Here is an 18,471-nt window from a genome sequence, read left to right as displayed (position 1 = left end):
GAAGTAGTGGATTGGCCATATGCAGTGGTACTCTTGTGGGAGACAGTGATGTGAACATGGCCCTGCAAGGTGAGCTGGGCTGCAAGCTAAACACAACTCACTTGCTTTGCAAGAGCACAACTGTGGTCCACCTTCTTAAACACAAAGCTATTAATTCTTCAGTGCAAATCAGCTCAACCGTCTCCGGTTTACCTCAAAGTAAAAGCTTGCACAGAAGTAATTACTGTGGAGTTGTGCAGTAGCTCACTTCCCCAGAATTCATTCATATGAACATCCTTGTAAGTATGCTGCAGGAGTAGCTTGGACCAAGATAACAGAAGCGTTTCCATTCATCCATGCTAGTCTGCTTCGGTTCTGTTTCATGTAAATTAACAAATGAGAGGATTTGGGTTCTGCGTATGCCTCATCAGCAAACATCAGACATCTGACAAAAGGCCTTGCAAGAGTTGTTTCCATTCAGGTATCAGCACTTACAGTGCTGCAGAATGCTTTTAATGCACTCTGGTTTGGGTAAAGTTTGTTATTTTTATCTTCTTTCAGTTTGAAAAATTGGCCAAGCAGACAAATAACCATTCTTTGACTGGCTGAACCTATGTAATCAAATAGTGTTACGTGCTGCAGAGGGCTGGTCGGTGAAGGGTTGAGCAGATTGGAGAGCTGTTGTCAGGGGCTTTTGTTGGACAAGGAACTTCTCTTATGTCAGTGGCAACATTTACACTTAAAAGGTCTTGCCTATGTTGGACTCATTGGATCTAACAAATCCATTCAATCAATCTACAGTAGTACAGACCTCTGGGTGTGGTCATAAGTTCAGTACACAGAGTGGAAGTGGTTTCCACATGACAAATTTCTGTTCTTAGCCACCTCAGCAGCACCTTCCTTATTGCCTCTTGATCAAATTGAAAATCTGTGTCAGAAAGGCTGTTAGATTTTGGGTAGCTGGGAGCAAGGCATGTCCAGAAATGAGAAAAGCTGAGGAAGAGAAAGACCATTCAATTTACAAGGAGAAATCCCTGGACAGGAAGGAGGTCTTTAGTAAAGCCACCTTGGTAAGCGCAGCCTTGTGTTATCTTGGGAAAAAGAGCTGCCTATTATAGATTTTAATGAATGTGTAATTTAGTATTGGAGCCACTTCAGTGTACAGAGATGGTGCATAGACCTGCCTTAATAACGTGTACATTGTTATGTGTCTGTGTATAGCAGGGCTTGCGTGTATGCAGATGAGGAGCCAACAGCTATGCTCAAGTGCGTTGTATCTGGCCCAGCTGTTGACTTGCTGAAATACAAATAATCAGAAAAGCTTGTAATCCACTGTTCAAGCCTGTTAGGGCAATACAGCTCTTCTTGTGGAGCTTGTGAAGTTAACATTTTCAAAGGAAATTCTTCAGGAATATACGTGCCAACTCCTGTCATTTGTGAATGCTTAAAGAACCATCCAGGAGGGGAACAGAAAAATAGCACAGTTTCCCCTTGTCTTTTTAGCATAGTTGGTGCTTTAGACACCTGCAATTTGTCCTCAGATCAAAGAACTGACAAAAAGTGCCATTGATGCTTCCAGTAGAGGAGTGGTGCTGTCTTGTCTCTGCACATTCTTCAAGCTAAGATTAACATGTTGACACCCCAAAAGATTTCCCTTCCAAACAGATGGAAAATGAGTAATACAAGGGGATGCTCTGTGTCCGACACAGTGGAAAGAATACAGGACAAACTGTGTGATGCCTTTGTTGCAAATGAAGGAGAGGAAAACAAGGGGTTTTGGGGAGAACGATGGAACAGAGAGATGTAAACAGTGTGATCAGTGAGCTCACTGTACAGAAGATGTGGACTATGTGATGACCTAGTAGTTTACAGTAATGTTGACTTTAAGTTGTATTGACAGTCTTTCTAGTTATTTTACCCCTGTTGGTGCTGTACTTAATCCCCTGCTTAACCCCTGAGTAATGACTGGTAATACTGGTCCAGCTTTAACAACCAGGCTGCAGAGTAATTGAATGATTTCATAGTTAAGGAATTTGTGCTTTTATTTTCATGATTTGGTAGAACTCCCTGATGATTCCTGGCATGAGCAGTGTTGTGGGCCAGTAGCTTGTTATCAGTAATAATACTTGGCACCTACAACTTTAAATGTTCAGAGTGCTTAATTTAGATTTTGGAAGGTGTTTTTATAACACATACTCCCTACGCAGTGTGCATGCATGTGTGTGTATGTCTGTATGTGCAGATAGATGAGTAATGCAAAGTAATTTGTTCACCTGAATTGTTTCCTAACGTTCTTCTGTGTTTTTTTTTATAAAGGAAAGGGTATTGTGCCAAATAATGTAACCCGCAGGCCAAGCTTCGAAGGATCAAATGAATCTTTTCCGTCCTACCATCAGATTGGTAATGCAGCCTATGAAGGGACAGGCTTTGGAGCAGAGAGTGCAAACATGCTCACTGAAGTTCCGAGGCCATACATGGACTATTTAATCTCTACTTCGCAGTCTACAGCTATGAATGCTCCCGTACAGCGACCCTCTGGAGTAGGCACTCACAGCACACCAACAAGCCATCAGCAGAAAACATACCCTGCAAATATCGACTCTTCTGTGATTAATTACCCGGTGGCTAATCACAGCAGCCAAGCTTTGCAGCTGCAGGCATCCCATGGCTCCAACAGCCAGCATTACAGCAGGCAGCACATGATGATGCAGGGGGAACCTATGGGGTATGGTGTTCAGCGGAGTCCATCCTTCCAAAACAAGATGCAGCAGGAGGGAGGGTACACCAGTCTCCCAAATAAAGGAGCAGTTGTTCAGAATAATTCTGGTCATGCATTTCAGCAGGCACCAGCAAGCCTGTATATATCACATTCTCATCACAAACAGACAAGTCCTTCTTCTCATCAAATGCATGTGATATCTAGAGGTCCAGCCTTTGCTAATGATTTTTCAGACAGTCCGCCACAAAATCTATTAACTCCGTCTAGAAATAGCTTAAACATGGACATCTATGACATGAATAATCCTCAAGTTCAGCAGTGGCAGGCAGCAACATCGTCACGCCGAGATTCTTTACAAAATCCAGGAATAGAAACATCTCCACGGCAACACGTATCCTTCAGACCTGATGCCACTGTGCCGAGCAGAACAAACTCCTTTAACAACCACCAGCAACAGCCACAAGTGACAGTGTCTATGAGACAGGTTCCTCCAGGAAAACCCGATCCTTCAATTACATCTCCAAATACAATCACAGCAGTCACATCTGCTCATATTCTCCAGCCAGTGAAGAGCATGCGAGTGATGAGACCTGAGCCTCAGACTGCAGTGGGACCTTCCCATCCTGGTTGGTTACCTGCGCAGGCACCAGCTGTGGATGGCTTGGAGATGATTGAGCAGCATGTGTCACCGGTTGGAGCAGCTAATGCCTATCAGCTAGATGTGGATTACGGAAACCAGGAACTGCGGTGTCCACCACCACCATATCCCAAGCATTTGTTGCTTCCTGGTAGCTCTGAGCAGTTTGATATCAACTGCTTGTGCATGGGCGTAGAGCAGACCCTCCGTGTAGTCCCCAATTCAACGGGCAATAAAGCTGAGGAGAACAGTGAGCGAAACGACAAAAGCAGCAAGAACACTAAAGCTGAAAAGCCAAGCAAAGATAAAAAGCAGATTCAGACGTCTCCGGTACCTGTGCGAAAAAATGGCAAAGATGAGGAAAAGCGAGAATCCCGAATAAAGAGCTACTCACCTTTTGCCTTCAAGTTCTACATGGAGCAACATGTAGAAAATGTCATAAAGACCTACCAGCAGAAAATTAACAGAAGATTACAATTGGAGCAAGAAATGGCTAAAGTAATTCTCAATGTTTTCTTATAACAAAGGCTAATAGGGTCAAATTCATTATTACTATTTTTAATCAGTCAAAAAATGTGTAAGGGCAGATTCTACTGGAAGTAGAAGGTATCCAACACCTCTCTATGGCATATTGTTTTCACTCAGAAGCCTGGATGCAGATCTGGGAGGCTGTTTGAAAAACCCGAGATGTGAAATAATAGATCTTCATACCAGCAAAGTTGAATTAAGCAAAACCCTTCATAGTAGGAAAGTGTTAGATTTGGTTAGGCAAGAGCTCATCAGGCAGGTTTGAGACATAACTCTGGCAGTATTTTGGCAGCTCTTGTAAAACTCTGAAAAAGCTTTTCTTTTTGCTCCAGTTCTTCCTTCCACTTCCATGATAGCTACTCGTTCACCAAAGCCATGGTTCAGCTTGGCAGTGTATTCACTGTGCCATATTTTCAGATGAATATGTAATACTTGACTGAAAGTTGCCTGTAAGCGATAATATCGTACAAATAAGTATATTTTGGCCAGCTTAAACTGATCTCAGTGTTTCGCAGGACCCTTGCTGGAACTTGTTCTACCAGCAGGTTTCAGGGAGGTACACTTCTTGAGAGAGAGCCCTTCTCTCATGCCAAATTGCAGTTCTCAAACGTAAGCTGATTCACTGATAGGACTGCTTAAAACAAAGCTGCCAAGTTCTGATAGTAGCTCTGGCAGTTTTACTTTTAATTTTTAAATGCAAAAGAGGTTTTTTTCCCAGGCATGACTAGAATATGACTTGCCTACTTCTGTATTTAAGGATAAACTCTAAGGAAAGCTGTTATTAGCACATAATGGATAATAATTAACCACTTGGTCTTTGCAAGTACAGTTTCCAGAGTCAATGAATTTGTTGCTCGCGTTGCTCCAGAAAATTCAGTGATTTATTTGTTGAGGTTAAAATTAAATCTCTCAAAAGGTTGGCATTTTACAGACAGTTAACAGTTTGTCCTCACTGCAAGTACAGATTGTGTTGCATTGCTTGGATTTAGCGAGTATTTTCCTTAAACTGAGGTAGGCAATGATCTCTAGAGAAGTAAAAGAGCAGCTAATTGTGTTAGTTCTCTTCTGACTGTTCAGCTTTCCTTCACTTCATAACTCAGAGATAATTCAGCTATAAACAAAAACAACTCCTTCCCTTAGCAACCTCATCACTGGCTGGAACAATACACTATGAACTCAGTACATTTTGGCTATCTCAATATCACATTATTCTTGAATTAACCCAGAACACAACACACTAATTATTTTACCTTAAAACAATAAACACTTCCTTTGTTGCAGATTTCTGTACTTACCTTACATTTTAAAAACTGTATTACTTGTTTTGATTTGGCTGTTGCCTTCAGCCTGAAAGTTCATCCTACCTGTTCTGCAAGTTTCTGCAGACCTCCTCCATCCTTTATTTGTACAGATTTCATTTTTATACCGTGGGGATCTCCCTGCATAGTCTGTCTACCCACACTCATCTTTAAAAACGCAAACTACAGATGTGAAATTAAATCAATCTAAGCAGCAGCCCTGTGGGCGTAAGCTTGGGTGTCTCTCCTGCTAATCAGTCGGCTTCAACTCCCTCACTCTTCCTACCAGATACTAACGTTCCTTTAAAAGTGCTTCACTTGATGCTCCAGGGATACACAGAAAGGAAGGAGTGTGCTGCAGAGGGTGAGCTGTCAGGGGATCCTGAGCATCAGCCCAGGGGGTTCTGCTGGTGGAGCCCACCAGTGGCTCTCAGGAGAGAGACAGGCACTGAAATGGCAGAGTTTGCAGTGTGCAGGCTCTGTCTTGGAGGGTGAGGAATGCCTGGTTGGATACTGCTGCTTCTTCCTTTCTGAGGAAGTCTCTTCTCCCAGCCGTGCAGTTACTTGAACGCTCTCTGGGGACAGGAGGTAGACAAGCCACCTTTTTTGCAGCTTAGGTACAGGGAGGAAATAATACATTTAGAGGGGAAATAGCACCAGGGTCTGTGCTGCAGTGGCTGGAGAGAGGCCAGAGCTGAGGGTTATATGCCCCTATTTTTGGAGGAAAAAGAGAGAAGTTTATAAAACAGGTAGTCAGGAGATCTACAGACTTTGAGAGCAGAGGCTGTAGGTGGTAGAGGAAGAAAAACAGTTTCTAAAGAAGGTTCCCAAGGCACTTAGGAATGTATAGGTCAAAACCAGCTTTATAATTGCAATACAAAAAACAACAGTCAAACAGCACTCAAGGTAGGAAATATTAATGTGAGCTGCCCTGAAGAACCATTCATGAACAAAGTGGACTGCTGCCTCTAGGTTTAAATTACAGTTTCAGTTCAGGTGCACTGCCGTGCGCATACGCATAGTGGAGCGCAGTAGCAAAGTGCCCATTTGAAAAGTGTAAACCAAATCCCATGATCAGGATTGTTATGTTATATTCCCCTCTCTGACAGTATTGTTCCATGACTCTTTCAGAGAAAGGTAGAACAATCTCAGATGTGGCAAATTTGGGTAAGAAATTAGGGCACAGTGAATTTGCCAGTGTTTCAGAAACAGTTCAATAGACAGATAAGAGACTGTATCTCTCAAATACATCTTTTCTGGTTCTTGTTTAATTTTTCTGAGAAATGCATTTTGAGTATCATAGTTTATTGTTCTCTTGCTATGAATGTAACAGTACTAGCTCTTGTGATTTCCTTTCCCTTGTAAAGGCTGGCCTTTGTGAAGCAGAACAGGAACAAATGAGGAAGATTCTCTACCAGAAGGAGTCCAACTACAACAGACTTAAAAGGGCCAAAATGGACAAATCTATGTTTGTGAAAATCAAGACTCTGGGGATTGGTGCATTTGGAGAAGTGTGCCTGGCCTGCAAAGTGGATACGCATGCCCTCTATGCCATGAAGACTCTGCGAAAGAAAGATGTGCTAAACAGAAACCAGGTGGCTCATGTCAAAGCAGAGAGGGACATACTTGCTGAGGCAGACAATGAGTGGGTGGTTAAACTCTATTATTCCTTCCAAGATAAAGACAACTTGTACTTTGTGATGGACTACATCCCTGGTGGGGATATGATGAGTCTACTCATTCGAATGGAGGTTTTTCCAGAGCGTCTGGCTAGGTTTTATATTGCAGAGCTCACTTTGGCTATAGAGAGTGTGCACAAAATGGGATTTATTCATCGAGACATCAAGCCTGACAACATTCTGATAGACCTTGATGGGCATATCAAACTGACTGACTTTGGACTCTGTACCGGATTCAGGTGGACTCACAATTCAAAATACTATCAGAAAGGTAATGTTCTTAAGCTTTATTTGTGGTGGCATTGCATTATTTCTTTTGAAACAAACAGGTTCTTCTTGGCAGAGATGCCATCTTAGAAAACAGAGGTACATTGATAAAGGGTTAAGGGCAATAGGATGCGTCTGTCTCTCACTAACTCAGTCAATTAATTTGCTTTCCAGTCCTTTTGTTTCCAATACTGTTTAAATCCCTATCCGTAATCTGGCTGACCACTGCAGTAGCAGCAGTTTTTCAGTTTATACTTGTTTGGAGGGTCTCTCCTGTTGGTGACATAATTTGACTGCAGGTTTAAACCAGCCCATGCACCTCCTTTGTGTGCTGTGGGGGAGTATTGGTGCCTGTTGGCAAAAAGGTCATAAAGAACTGGTATAGCTAATCTAAATATTCTCTATTGTTCTGTATCCCCCACATGGCAGCGTGAGAGAGACATTTCACTGGTTATGGAAAAGCAGTTGTGAAGGGGAGGTCAGAAGGAAATGCCTTGGGTTTAAAGTTTAAATGCTGTTCTTCAGTGAGAGTAGAAGATGGCACAACTAGACCTAGATAAATACTTTTCTCTTTGTGTGTTGTTTTTTATGACCATGACTGTAAACTTTCTCTCCCATTTGAAAGGGAGCCATATCAGACAAGACAGCATGGAGCCCAGTGATCTTTGGGATGATGTATCCAATTGTAGATGTGGAGATAGGCTGAAGACTTTGGAACAAAGAGCTAAGAAGCAGCATCAGAGATGTCTAGCCCACTCATTAGTTGGAACCCCTAATTATATCGCTCCTGAAGTCCTGCTTCGTAAAGGTAGATAACCTGTATTTTTCTCCTCTTTAAGTGAACATTGATGCTTTGAAATACTTGGTTTTTTGCCTTCAATAAGCTTGCTGCTTTGGAAGATTGTCATTCTGAAGACACGAACACTTAGCTCAGATTAAGGAGAACAGATTTTTCTATCTTCTCTGCTGTTCAGCATTACATTGCTAAACATTGATGGTGGTCATACTTTGTGTGTCTGTGTGTATCTACACTCTGAGGCCTTTGAATGAGACTGCTAGTAAGTGTGTCAGATGATGTTGGCAGTGATATTTTTCAAGTATAATGCAGAGTATCTGTACTCATGGAGTACAACTATGACCGCTAGCAAGTTTACATTGATCAGTGAGTAGCCAGTTGATGGTTCACTAATTCAGACAGGCCACTTAAATATGGATGATGTGAACTTGTGGAAACATGTCCTTCAGTTTGCCAGCCAGAGTCTTGGGGGAAACCCAACAAAAAGTCTTCCACAATTTACAATGGAGCCCTGCACTCAAAAGCTCAGCCTGAGGAATTCAGACAGTCATTGGTGGCTAACTGTGCAGAACAGACATGGTCGCTGTAGTAAGATGTTCAAAGTTGCCTATAAGTCAGATCCTAAATCTGATCTTTTTCAAGGTGAGAGACATTGGAGCCTACGTCATCTGATGATACAAAACTCCATTGAAATCCGTGTCTAAATTCTCCATTCCAGTTTCAGAGATCTCAAACCACATACCTTATTTGTCTTGTCATAGCAATTAAGTGATGCTTGGAAGTTGCTCAAAGAGTCATTTGTGCCATTCTTCTTTATTTAGAGCTAGGCTGTGTCTTCCATCAACTCTTCAAACTCAAGGTGTCACCTCCACTAAACCTAGGGAGACAGCAGTCACTGAACTTTTTTTGTTATTCTTTGAGATCCAGTTTGTGCTGTATAGTGATGTGGTTGTGGGATAGGGAATGCAAAAACTTCTTTCTTTCTAATTATATAGTTTCGCCACTTAGTTGAGAATTAAATTTATCCAGGAAGATTCCCAGACAACGGGATTAGATCTTTACTGACCATAGTAGAATTCAGGTCAGCAAGCAGAAGCTACTTCATGATGAAGATGGATCAGGAGTCCTTTGGTTTTAGGTCACAAATTGTCAGAGAAAAGACAGAAATCTGTGCTATATGTTTTGATATTTAATTGCAAGTAGCTCTATACACAGGAGGACAAGATGTTGACTTGCCTTTCAGGATACACTCAGCTCTGTGACTGGTGGAGTGTTGGTGTGATCCTCTTTGAGATGTTAGTGGGACAGCCTCCTTTTTTGGCTCCTACACCCACAGAAACACAACTGAAGGTAAGTTGTAACAAAATTCCAGTTTGTGGTAGCAAAACTTTAACCTTTTCCCTTCTGCTCCATGCACGGACCTATCCTCTCTTGTTTTACTAGAGAAAGGAGCAGTGATTACAAAAGTCTGATTTTCAAATAGTTCTATGCAGGGACAAATCCTTTCCCAATCAATGAAGACAGTGAGTATAGGGCTAGAACTGACTTGTTCAACTGCACAGATATTAGTTTTATGAGTCTTCTCAGCACAAATTCATCCATCTAAATTCCTTAAAGTGCCTGTCAGATTTGAGTAAACTGAAATACCAGTGGCAATTACAGTTGGCAATGTAAATGTTTCAAAGTCACGCCATGAGTAGTTTCCAGAAAGGATAGAGCTCATGTCCACTTTTCCTAGTTTACATTTTGGAGACAAAATTAAGTAATTCCTAAAAGTCATTCCATGAAGTCACATGTGAACAGAATGTGTTCTCAAATCGTACTATGAGAGCATTCAGGAAGGATTTTGCCTTTTCTTTAAATGGAATTGCTCCTTTTATCTACTGTCCAACAATGTTTCTTGACTCATTAAAGTAATTATTAACAGCCAATGCAATCTAATCATTGTGTTCTCGAACCTCTAAGATAACTACACAGACTGTAAACTGACTAGTTCTGTGTGTACTCCTGTACAGCTGACAATTGGAAGGATTTGCTTCCAGGATTAGAAGTTGTTTAATACCTTTCTCGCCTCCAGGTGATAAATTGGGAAAGCACACTGCACATCCCCTCACAGATCAAGCTCAGCCCTGAGGCGACTGATCTCATCACAAAGCTCTGCTGTGCTGCTGAGGACAGGCTTGGAAGAAATGGAGCAGATGATATTAAGGCCCATTCTTTCTTTCACTCTATGGACTTCTCTACCGATATCCGTAGGCAGCCAGCTCCGTATGTTCCAAAGATCAGCCATCCAATGGACACTTCAAATTTTGATCCTGTTGAAGAAGAAAGTCCTTGGAACGATGCTAGCGGTGACAGCACCAGGACATGGGACCCACTAGCCTCTTCCAATAGTAAACACACAGAACATGCTTTTTATGAGTTTACTTTCCGAAGGTTCTTCGATGACAATGGGTATCCGTTCAGGTATCCTAAACCTTCTGGAATGGAAGTTGGCCAGTCTGAGAAATCTGATGTAGAAGACAAAGGTGGGGTGGATCAGACTGGAGCTTGTCAGCCTGTATATGTGTAAATTATTGTATAGAGTACTCCAGATATAGACTAATTTCTAATCCAGTAGGGCCTTTAACTGATCCTTTAGGAGCTGATTCTGCAGTGCTTGTTGAGGTGTAACCAGCTGAGCCTGGAGTCATCCTGGGGAGTCAGAAGCTTGCAGGGCCAGGTCCTGAAAATGGCACTCTCAAAAGTTCAGGTCAGTTTTACTGTAAATAACTTTGTTGATAATGACACTTGAAATCCTGGTCTTCACCAAAATCTGCAAGGCCAGCAGTCTATAATTTCTAGGCCTACTTTTATTTGAGGTCAGCACCCCCCTACTCAGATTAACATTTACAGACTTCTGCAACTGTCAGCGTTATTTTTTAAATGAATAAAGAGCACTTATATTTTGTTTATAGCAGGGTTTTTTTTTCCTACTAAATTATAGGGATTAACTTTGACAAATCATGCTGCTGTTCTTCTTTTCTACATGTTTATTTTCTCCATAGCACTTACTTCACATTAAGGAAGATGCATAAAGCTGAAGAACATGTGATGAAAGGTCTCTGTGCAATAATGTAAGAAAGAAAATAGAAGAAGAAAAAATAAAAAACTCTGCTCTCTAATTTTCTAAATTTACTGATGCCATTGTATTCACACCGGGATTTTTTTTTTTTTATTGTATGTATTTTCCACATTTCAAACTTGTGACATAACCTTAAAGCTGCTTTATTTCCTTCTGCTTATTGGAGTGTAATAGAAAGTGTGAGCAAGTGACAATTTGGGTGTGATTTCATTGTCTAGTGTGTGAAAAATGTTGCATGAGCAGTGTTTTTCTATTTGAAATGGCCTTTTCTTGCCATTCACAGGCAGGTCCTGTGGATCCATTTTTACTAAGGGTCTCAAATTAGACCATTTTAAACCGTGTGTTGATAATGTATTGTGTGGGTGGTTTCCTCTTATGATTGTATCCAATATTAATTTTGTAAACCAGATTGCAAAGGTTGTAACTGAATAGTGATTTTGTGGTCTGACGTAATAGATCGTTTTAGTAAACATGTATCATCGGCACACACATTTCCCCACAAAGGATCAATAGCAAGACCATTATTACAGAGCTGATTTGTGGTAACAGTCTAGATCGGGCTTATTCACGTAGCATGCAGCACAGTGTCCGTTGTGTAAAACTAGCAGTAATGCAGAGCACCAAGACTCATTTACGTAGCTCAACGTCTTCAAACAGGACATTTAACACTGTGCTCCCCTAACACATCGAGATCCTAAGTGCGATGAGGCTCATGTTGAGTGCGTGCAGCTCCACGGCCATCCATGGAACCTGGAGGTACGTGGCTTTTCCAGACATCAGATCCCTATACGTGACTGGCTGTGTATCCATTTAGGATCTTAATGTTTTAGGCACTGACATCTGAAAATGTTGGCATTGTTCATAGGTCATCCTGTCCTGTTATTTATAGATAAAAATGGAGCACGATAGTCCTGCATTTCTGTCAAATTATAGGCATACTTTGAAATATCGATTGTTAACTATGTTAAAATATGCATTTTCTTATATATATGTGAGACTTATTCAAGGTGATATCAGAATACTAAAGATAATTAAGCCATACATATTTGCATATATATTATATATAACTAAATAAACACACAAAAATCCTTAATTCAGATTAGTGTAACAGTCCTATTTAAAGTGATTGACATAATAACACTTGAGGAAAATGCTCCTTTAATGTGTTTTTGCTTTATTTTATTTTAAAATCTGGAGCTTCATTATTTTCTCCGTATATTATTCCACATATTATTCCTTAATGTTTTAGCATATCCTATCCTATCCATTGTTTAGATATCTAAGCAACAACATATAAATTCATCAGCCTAAACTAAACAAAAATGATTGTGTATTTGTTTACATTTGTATGAAAGGAATGTTCTGAGGTATGCAGTGCTTGTGTTGTGACAGTTCATGTAAGATTCAGTATTACTGCTTTTTTATATAGTAATGCCATTTTTTTGTTATTTACATCTATCTGACATTCTTTCATGTGGTAGGTTCTTTCTCAGGAACTCAATTTAACTGTTATTTATTGATATATCATTGCCTTTGAAAGCTTCTACTGGCACAATTTATTAAAAATCTGAATCAAAATATACAATGTGTTATGTGTTCTTGAATAGGGTAATTCCTGCCTACTTTAAGGGAGAATTTTTAATCGGATTGGTTTTGTAATATTAGCGATGGATTTGAGTTACCAACAGGAGATACAAATCTCATCTCTCTCCTGTAGCTTTTGATGTGGGATCTCTGGGTGCTTTAAGATGATTAGAATCATAGAATCATGAAGGTTCGAAAAGACCTCTGAGATCATCCAGTCCACCCATCAGCCCAACACCACTGTGCCTACCAAACCATGCCCTGAAGAACCGCATCTACACCTTTTTTTAACACCTCCAGGGACGGTGACTCCACCACTTCCCTGGACAGCCTGTTCCAATGCTTCACCACTCTTTAAGTAAAGATTTTTTTTTCTAATATCCCATCTTAACCTCCCCTGGTACAACTAGAGGCCATTTCCTCTCATCCTGTCACTTGTTACTTTAGAGATGAGACCAGCACCTGCCTCACTACAACCTCCTCTCAGGTAGCTGTAGAAACTTATAAGGTCTCCCCTCAGCCTCCTGTTCTCCAGGCTAAGCAGCTCCAGTTCCCTCAGCCGCTCCTCGTAAGACTTGTTCAACAGTTTTGTTGCCCTTCTCTGGACACGTTTCAGCACTTTTATGTCTTTCTTGTAGTGAGGGGCCCAAAACTGAACGTAGGATTCAAGGTGCAGCCTCACAAGGGCTGAGTACGGGGGCACAATCACTACCCTACTCCTGCTGGCCATGCTGTTTCTCATACAAGCCAGGATGCTGTTGGCCGCCTTGGCCACCTGGGCACAATGCTGGCGTGCACATGTCCTTCTGTCCCTATGGCCCTTGAGAACAAGGGACAAGATTCCTGGGCAAAACTTGCTTTGGTGTGACCAGGTCAGTAGGTGGAGGAAAATTCCACATAGTCACTTTCTTTGTAGTGGTTTCTCTGCCAGGGTCAACCACAACCAGTACACTTGCCCCCTCTGGCTGTTGCCTCTCACGTATTCCTAAAACCTTAATAACATGTGCCATCCCTGGAGGTGTTCAAGGCCAGGCAGGATGGGGCCTTGGGCAGCTTGATCTAGTGGGAGGTGTCCCTGCCCATGGCAGGGGGGGTTGGAACTGGAGGATCTTTAAGGTCCCTTCCAACCCAAACTATTCTATGATTCTATGATTCATTTGCAAATACAGCATCTTTGCAACTAAGCCAAACGAGAACCTAGCGCAGAAGGAAGCAGGTGCTTCCACAATGAATATATTACTCATTTCAAATATATGCTGCAGGGAACAGAAGCCAACTCCCAGTTCACCTAAAGAGGAACTCATTTGAAAAAAACAAATCTTTCTGGCTTATCAGGCACTCTCTAGAAGGCTTGTGTCCTTTGCAGACATTTCAGAGGTAAACAGAAACTTGAAGTAAATTTTATGAACTTTGCACAAATTAATAAATATTCTGGCCCTCTATTCCTCCCTTGTGAGATCTTATCTGGAGTATTGTGTCCAGTTCTGGAATCCTCAACATAAGAAGGATATGGAGCTGTTTGAACGGGTCCAGAGGAGGGCTACAAAGATGATCAGAGGGCTGGAGCACCTTCCCTACGAGGACAGGCTGAGAGAGTTGGTCTTGTCCAGCTTGGAGAAGGCTTCGAGGAGATCTTATAGCGACCTTCCAGTACCTGAAAGGGGCTACAAGAAAGCTGGGAAGGGACTGGTCATGAAGACTTGTAGTGATAGGACGAGGGGCAATGCGTATAAACTGGAGAGGGGCAGATTTAGACTAGACATAAGGAAGAATTTCTTCACTGTGAGAGTGGTGAGGCAGTGGCACAGGTTGCCCTGGAGGTGTTCAAGGCCAGGTTGAATGGGGCCTTGGGCAGCCTGATCCAGTGGGATGTCCCTGCCCATGGCAGGGGGGTTGGAACTAGATGATCTTTAAGGTCCCTTCCAACCTAAACTATGCTATGATTCTATGATGTGATATTGGCACTGGCTGCAAGCATTCTCGAGTCTGCTGGGCTTCCTGCAAAAAGCATCTGGTATCTTCTTCTAATAAGTTATATCAATTCAATGTTTGTTTAGAAATCTCTTCCTTTAAGAAAAAAACACAAACAACAACAACAACAAAACCTCTAGATGTAATGATTCCTGGCTAGAAGTAAGGAATTAATTCTGAAGTAGTTAAGGCCACAGGTGACATTGGAGATGTAATCCAAACTTTACAAAGTCAAGGTTGACCCTCCTGCTGATCTCGGCAGTTTCCTTCCTGGGTTTCAGTAAAAGCACATACAGTAACACCACTTACTGCGTGTACAAAAGTCTAAGTAACTGCCTCAAAATCTGTACTTAATTCATAGAATCATAGAATGGTTTCTTTCAGAAGGGACCTTAAAGGCCATCCAGTTCCAACCTCTCTGCCATGGACAGGGAGCTCTTTTGCTAGATCAGGCTGCTCAAAGCCTCATCCTGGCCCTGAAAATTCCTGTTTCCAGAATGGAAACAACAGTGCCAACGGCACATGAACAGGAATCCTGCTGCAGCCTCTCATACCTGAACTCTTCAGTGCGGTCAGATTTGCCAAGAAGCAAAAACGACTCTTGGTAAGAAAATTGACTTTTAAATGGAAATGGAAGAATGAGGTTAACTATGCAGGAAGCAGGCGATAGCCTGGAACTTGATGGAAAAATCAGTCTCACAAACATAAGAGAATTCTATTCTTTTCCCTGTAATTTTTGAGGTATGAAATAACTGCCTTAAAAGCTTTCTTAGAGAAACTGCAGTGAGAAGAGGAATTTAGAACATATAATTTGGTTCCATCCCAAAACACAGAAATATTGGCAGAAAATGGCAACTGTTGCTAAAATTATTATTGGAATTAAAAATATTAAAACTTTCCCACAGGAAATAAACTCAGGAATAGATAATGTAGAAATAGCAACCGTTAATACACACAAAAAGTATAAAAATGTTTTTTGTGGCAAAGAAATCTGCTACGCTGAGGACACGGGGGTTGTGCCTTCCTCTGGCTTCTGTTCTGAGTAGTGAATGAGCAGTGAGCGGCACTTGGTAAAAACAGAGCTCTGGGCTAAGTCTTCTCAAAATAAACCAAGGATCTGACCTGTAAAGCTGTGGTCACCTTCTACAAACGCAGCAGTAGCTCCAAGCCCTACAGAAGAAACTGGATCTTGGTGACATGGACAATTTAAATTCAAATGAACTGACGGATGCACTGACTTGTTTTGTGGTTTGGAAGGTGCCTTTACTTCAGTTCTATGAGAGTAAAAATACTGTGTTTGCTGAAAGCTGAGGGGGCCTCTTTATCAGGGAGTGCAGGGATAGGATGAGGGGTAATGGTTTTATGATGAAAGAGGGGACAATTAGACTAGATATTAGGAAGAAATTTTTTACTCTGAGAGTGGTGAGGCACTGGCATAGGTTGCCCTGAGAAGCTGTGGATGTCCCCTCCCTGGAGGTGTTCAAGGACAGGTTGGATTAGGCTTTGAGCAACCTGATCCAGTGGAAAAGGTCCCTGCGCATGCAGAGGAGGTTGGAACTGGGTGACCTTTACAGTCCCTTCTGACCCAAAACATTCTATGATTCTGTGTTATTTAGACAGTGAAGAAAATGGGACTTGATGAAGCAGGTCTTGGGTGATCTTAAACTTCTTATTTCTTAAACTTCAGCAGGCCTCAAAAAATAGCAGGGTATAAGGCACACATTATCTCCTAGTCTTGGTCCTGGTTTTCCCTTGACCCAGGAAAGCCCCAGGCACTTGTCTCCTTGGCTGTTGTAATAGTGGGAATTGAATGTGTGAGGGGTACACATTGGTGAGGGCAAATAGCTGATAATGTTAGACCATGAGTGGCAGCCAGGAAAAAGACTTTAAAGATGGTCCAGCAGAGTCCATGGGGGAAGGGATGTGTAGAGGAGAACATTCATGTCAGCACCTCCAATTCGTCTGACACTTTTTGGGAGTGTCCATCTCGGAGAGTCTGGCTGGGCAGGAGGGAGCCTGCACATGGGGTCATAGAGCGAGCCAGACCCGACTGCAGGAATACATGGACACTGTCCAACCCAAAGACCTTGAAAGAAAGTGTGGCTAAAGGGCTGCCTGAAAGATTATTACATTGTTGAGATGTTGGTGCACAGATCATCTTGCCTACACCCCAGCCATTGCCCACCGCTGACCAGAGCCAGAATGCGAGTCTCACCTGAAAACTTAGACCACGTGGCCGTAGATAAATGGTTTGACTGCCAAAGACCAGATGCCATTTCAAAGCTGGAAGTGCCAGAAGAATGGCAGAGCACTGGTAGGGATGACGACGAGCTGCTGCAAGCCCTGCCAGACAGTCGGGGAGTGTCACCAGAGCAAGGAATGCTTTCTTCTATATCCAGCTTTTCAGTGTTTGCCGTGTCCTGGCTGCACAACAGAACCGAGTAACACTGATATAAGTCAGTGCTCTGCCCCTAAATGCTTAATATTGGAGGAATGATTTAAACAAAAGTTATCTCCCAGAAGAAAGTAATCTTTCCATTCCCAGGGATTGGGTGGGGACAAGCCATTTCCCTCAGGGAACTCTGTGTTGCTGAAGACCAAGTCCTGGCACGGAAAGGGGCAAATTCAAATACATACTGGGTGTTTTTCCCAAAGAAAATCATTCTCCTAGGAAAATATTGTTTGACAAAATGGAAAGATTTGGGTGAAGCACACTGGTGTGTTGACAATCATACTTCCAATAAATTGCAAAAATATTTTGTTTCCAAACCTATCAAAGCAAAAAAAATGTAATTAAAAGGCCAAGGCTTGCATTGTATATAGCACATTCTAATCAAAATTATAACATAAAAATTAACTGCTGTGACTGGGTTATTTTGATATTTCCAGTACAGATTTTGAAAATATAATCTGTTGGAAATTTCCAACCCTGCCTTCCAATTTAGACTGAAAGTTTTTTTTTTTTTACAATGTCCAATTTCCCACATAACAAGACTTGCCAATTTAAACTAGCTCTAAAATTAGCAAAAGAGGTCAAACAATGCCAAGTAATAACTGGAATTAAAATGCATTTAATTGACAACCTCATCTTGCATGTAACTCTCATACAGGTGAGGGAGGCACAAGGAGTCCCTGGCAGATGTCTGGCTGAGCCCACAGAAGCAGCATCTTGGGGCACCTCCACCCTTCCTGTCCCCACAGACTGTTGTTTGATAGAGGGGCCTCCTGGTGTTCCTCAACTGAAAACAAAGCCCAGGTATTAAAAAATGGTGTGGCCAGCAGGACCAGGGAAGTGATTGTGCCCTTGTACTCGGCATTGGTGGGGCTGCATGTTGAATACTGTGTTCAGTTTTGAGCCCCTCAGGACAAGAAGGACATTGAGGTGCTGGAACATGTCCAGAGAAGGGTAACAGAGATGGTGAAGAGTCTGGAGAACAAGTCTTACGAGGAGCAGCTCAGGGAACAGGGATTTAGTGTGGAGCAGATGAGGCTCAAGTGAGACCTTAATTCCTCCTACAACTACCTGAAGGGAGGTTGTAGCAAGGTGTAACAAGGTTATGTATAGAATCATAGAATCACCAGGTTGGAAAAGACCTCTTGGATCATTAAGTCCAACCATTCCTAACTGCCACTAAACCATGTCCCTGAGCACCTCGTCTACCTATCTTTTAAATGCTTACAGGGATGGTGACTCAACCACCTCCCTGGGCAGCCTCTGCCAGTGCCCAATGACCCCTTCTCCAAAAAATTTTTTTCTGATGACCAGCCTGAACATCTCCTAGCAGAGCTTTAGGCCACTCCCCCTTGGCCTGTCGCCTGTCACTTGGGAGAAGAGGCCAGCACCCTCCTCTCTACAACCTCCTTTCAGGTAGTTGTGGAGAACAATAAG

General features: G+C 42.1%; 1 protein-coding gene across 1 annotated transcript in view; it reads left to right on the top strand.

The window, feature by feature from the left end:
- LATS2 (large tumor suppressor kinase 2) overlaps positions 1-12,599 on the top strand; it is a 52,694-nt gene extending 40,095 nt beyond the window's left edge. Inside the window, exons 4-8 of the mRNA XM_054067711.1 lie at positions 2,296-3,833; positions 6,529-7,111; positions 7,733-7,915; positions 9,147-9,253; positions 9,981-12,599. Of these exons, the coding sequence (XP_053923686.1) occupies positions 2,296-3,833; positions 6,529-7,111; positions 7,733-7,915; positions 9,147-9,253; positions 9,981-10,475 (2,906 nt within the window). The 3' untranslated portion in view covers positions 10,476-12,599. The remainder of the gene's footprint in view (positions 1-2,295; positions 3,834-6,528; positions 7,112-7,732; positions 7,916-9,146; positions 9,254-9,980) is intronic.
- The last annotated feature ends 5,872 nt before the right edge of the window (positions 12,600-18,471 follow it).

The sequence above is a fragment of the Cuculus canorus genome, chromosome 1, assembly GCF_017976375.1.
Source record: "Cuculus canorus isolate bCucCan1 chromosome 1, bCucCan1.pri, whole genome shotgun sequence".
Lineage (NCBI taxonomy): Eukaryota > Metazoa > Chordata > Aves > Cuculiformes > Cuculidae > Cuculus > Cuculus canorus.
The sequence above is the reverse complement of the archived record's forward strand: the minus strand, read 5'-3'. Positions and strand labels throughout refer to the sequence as shown.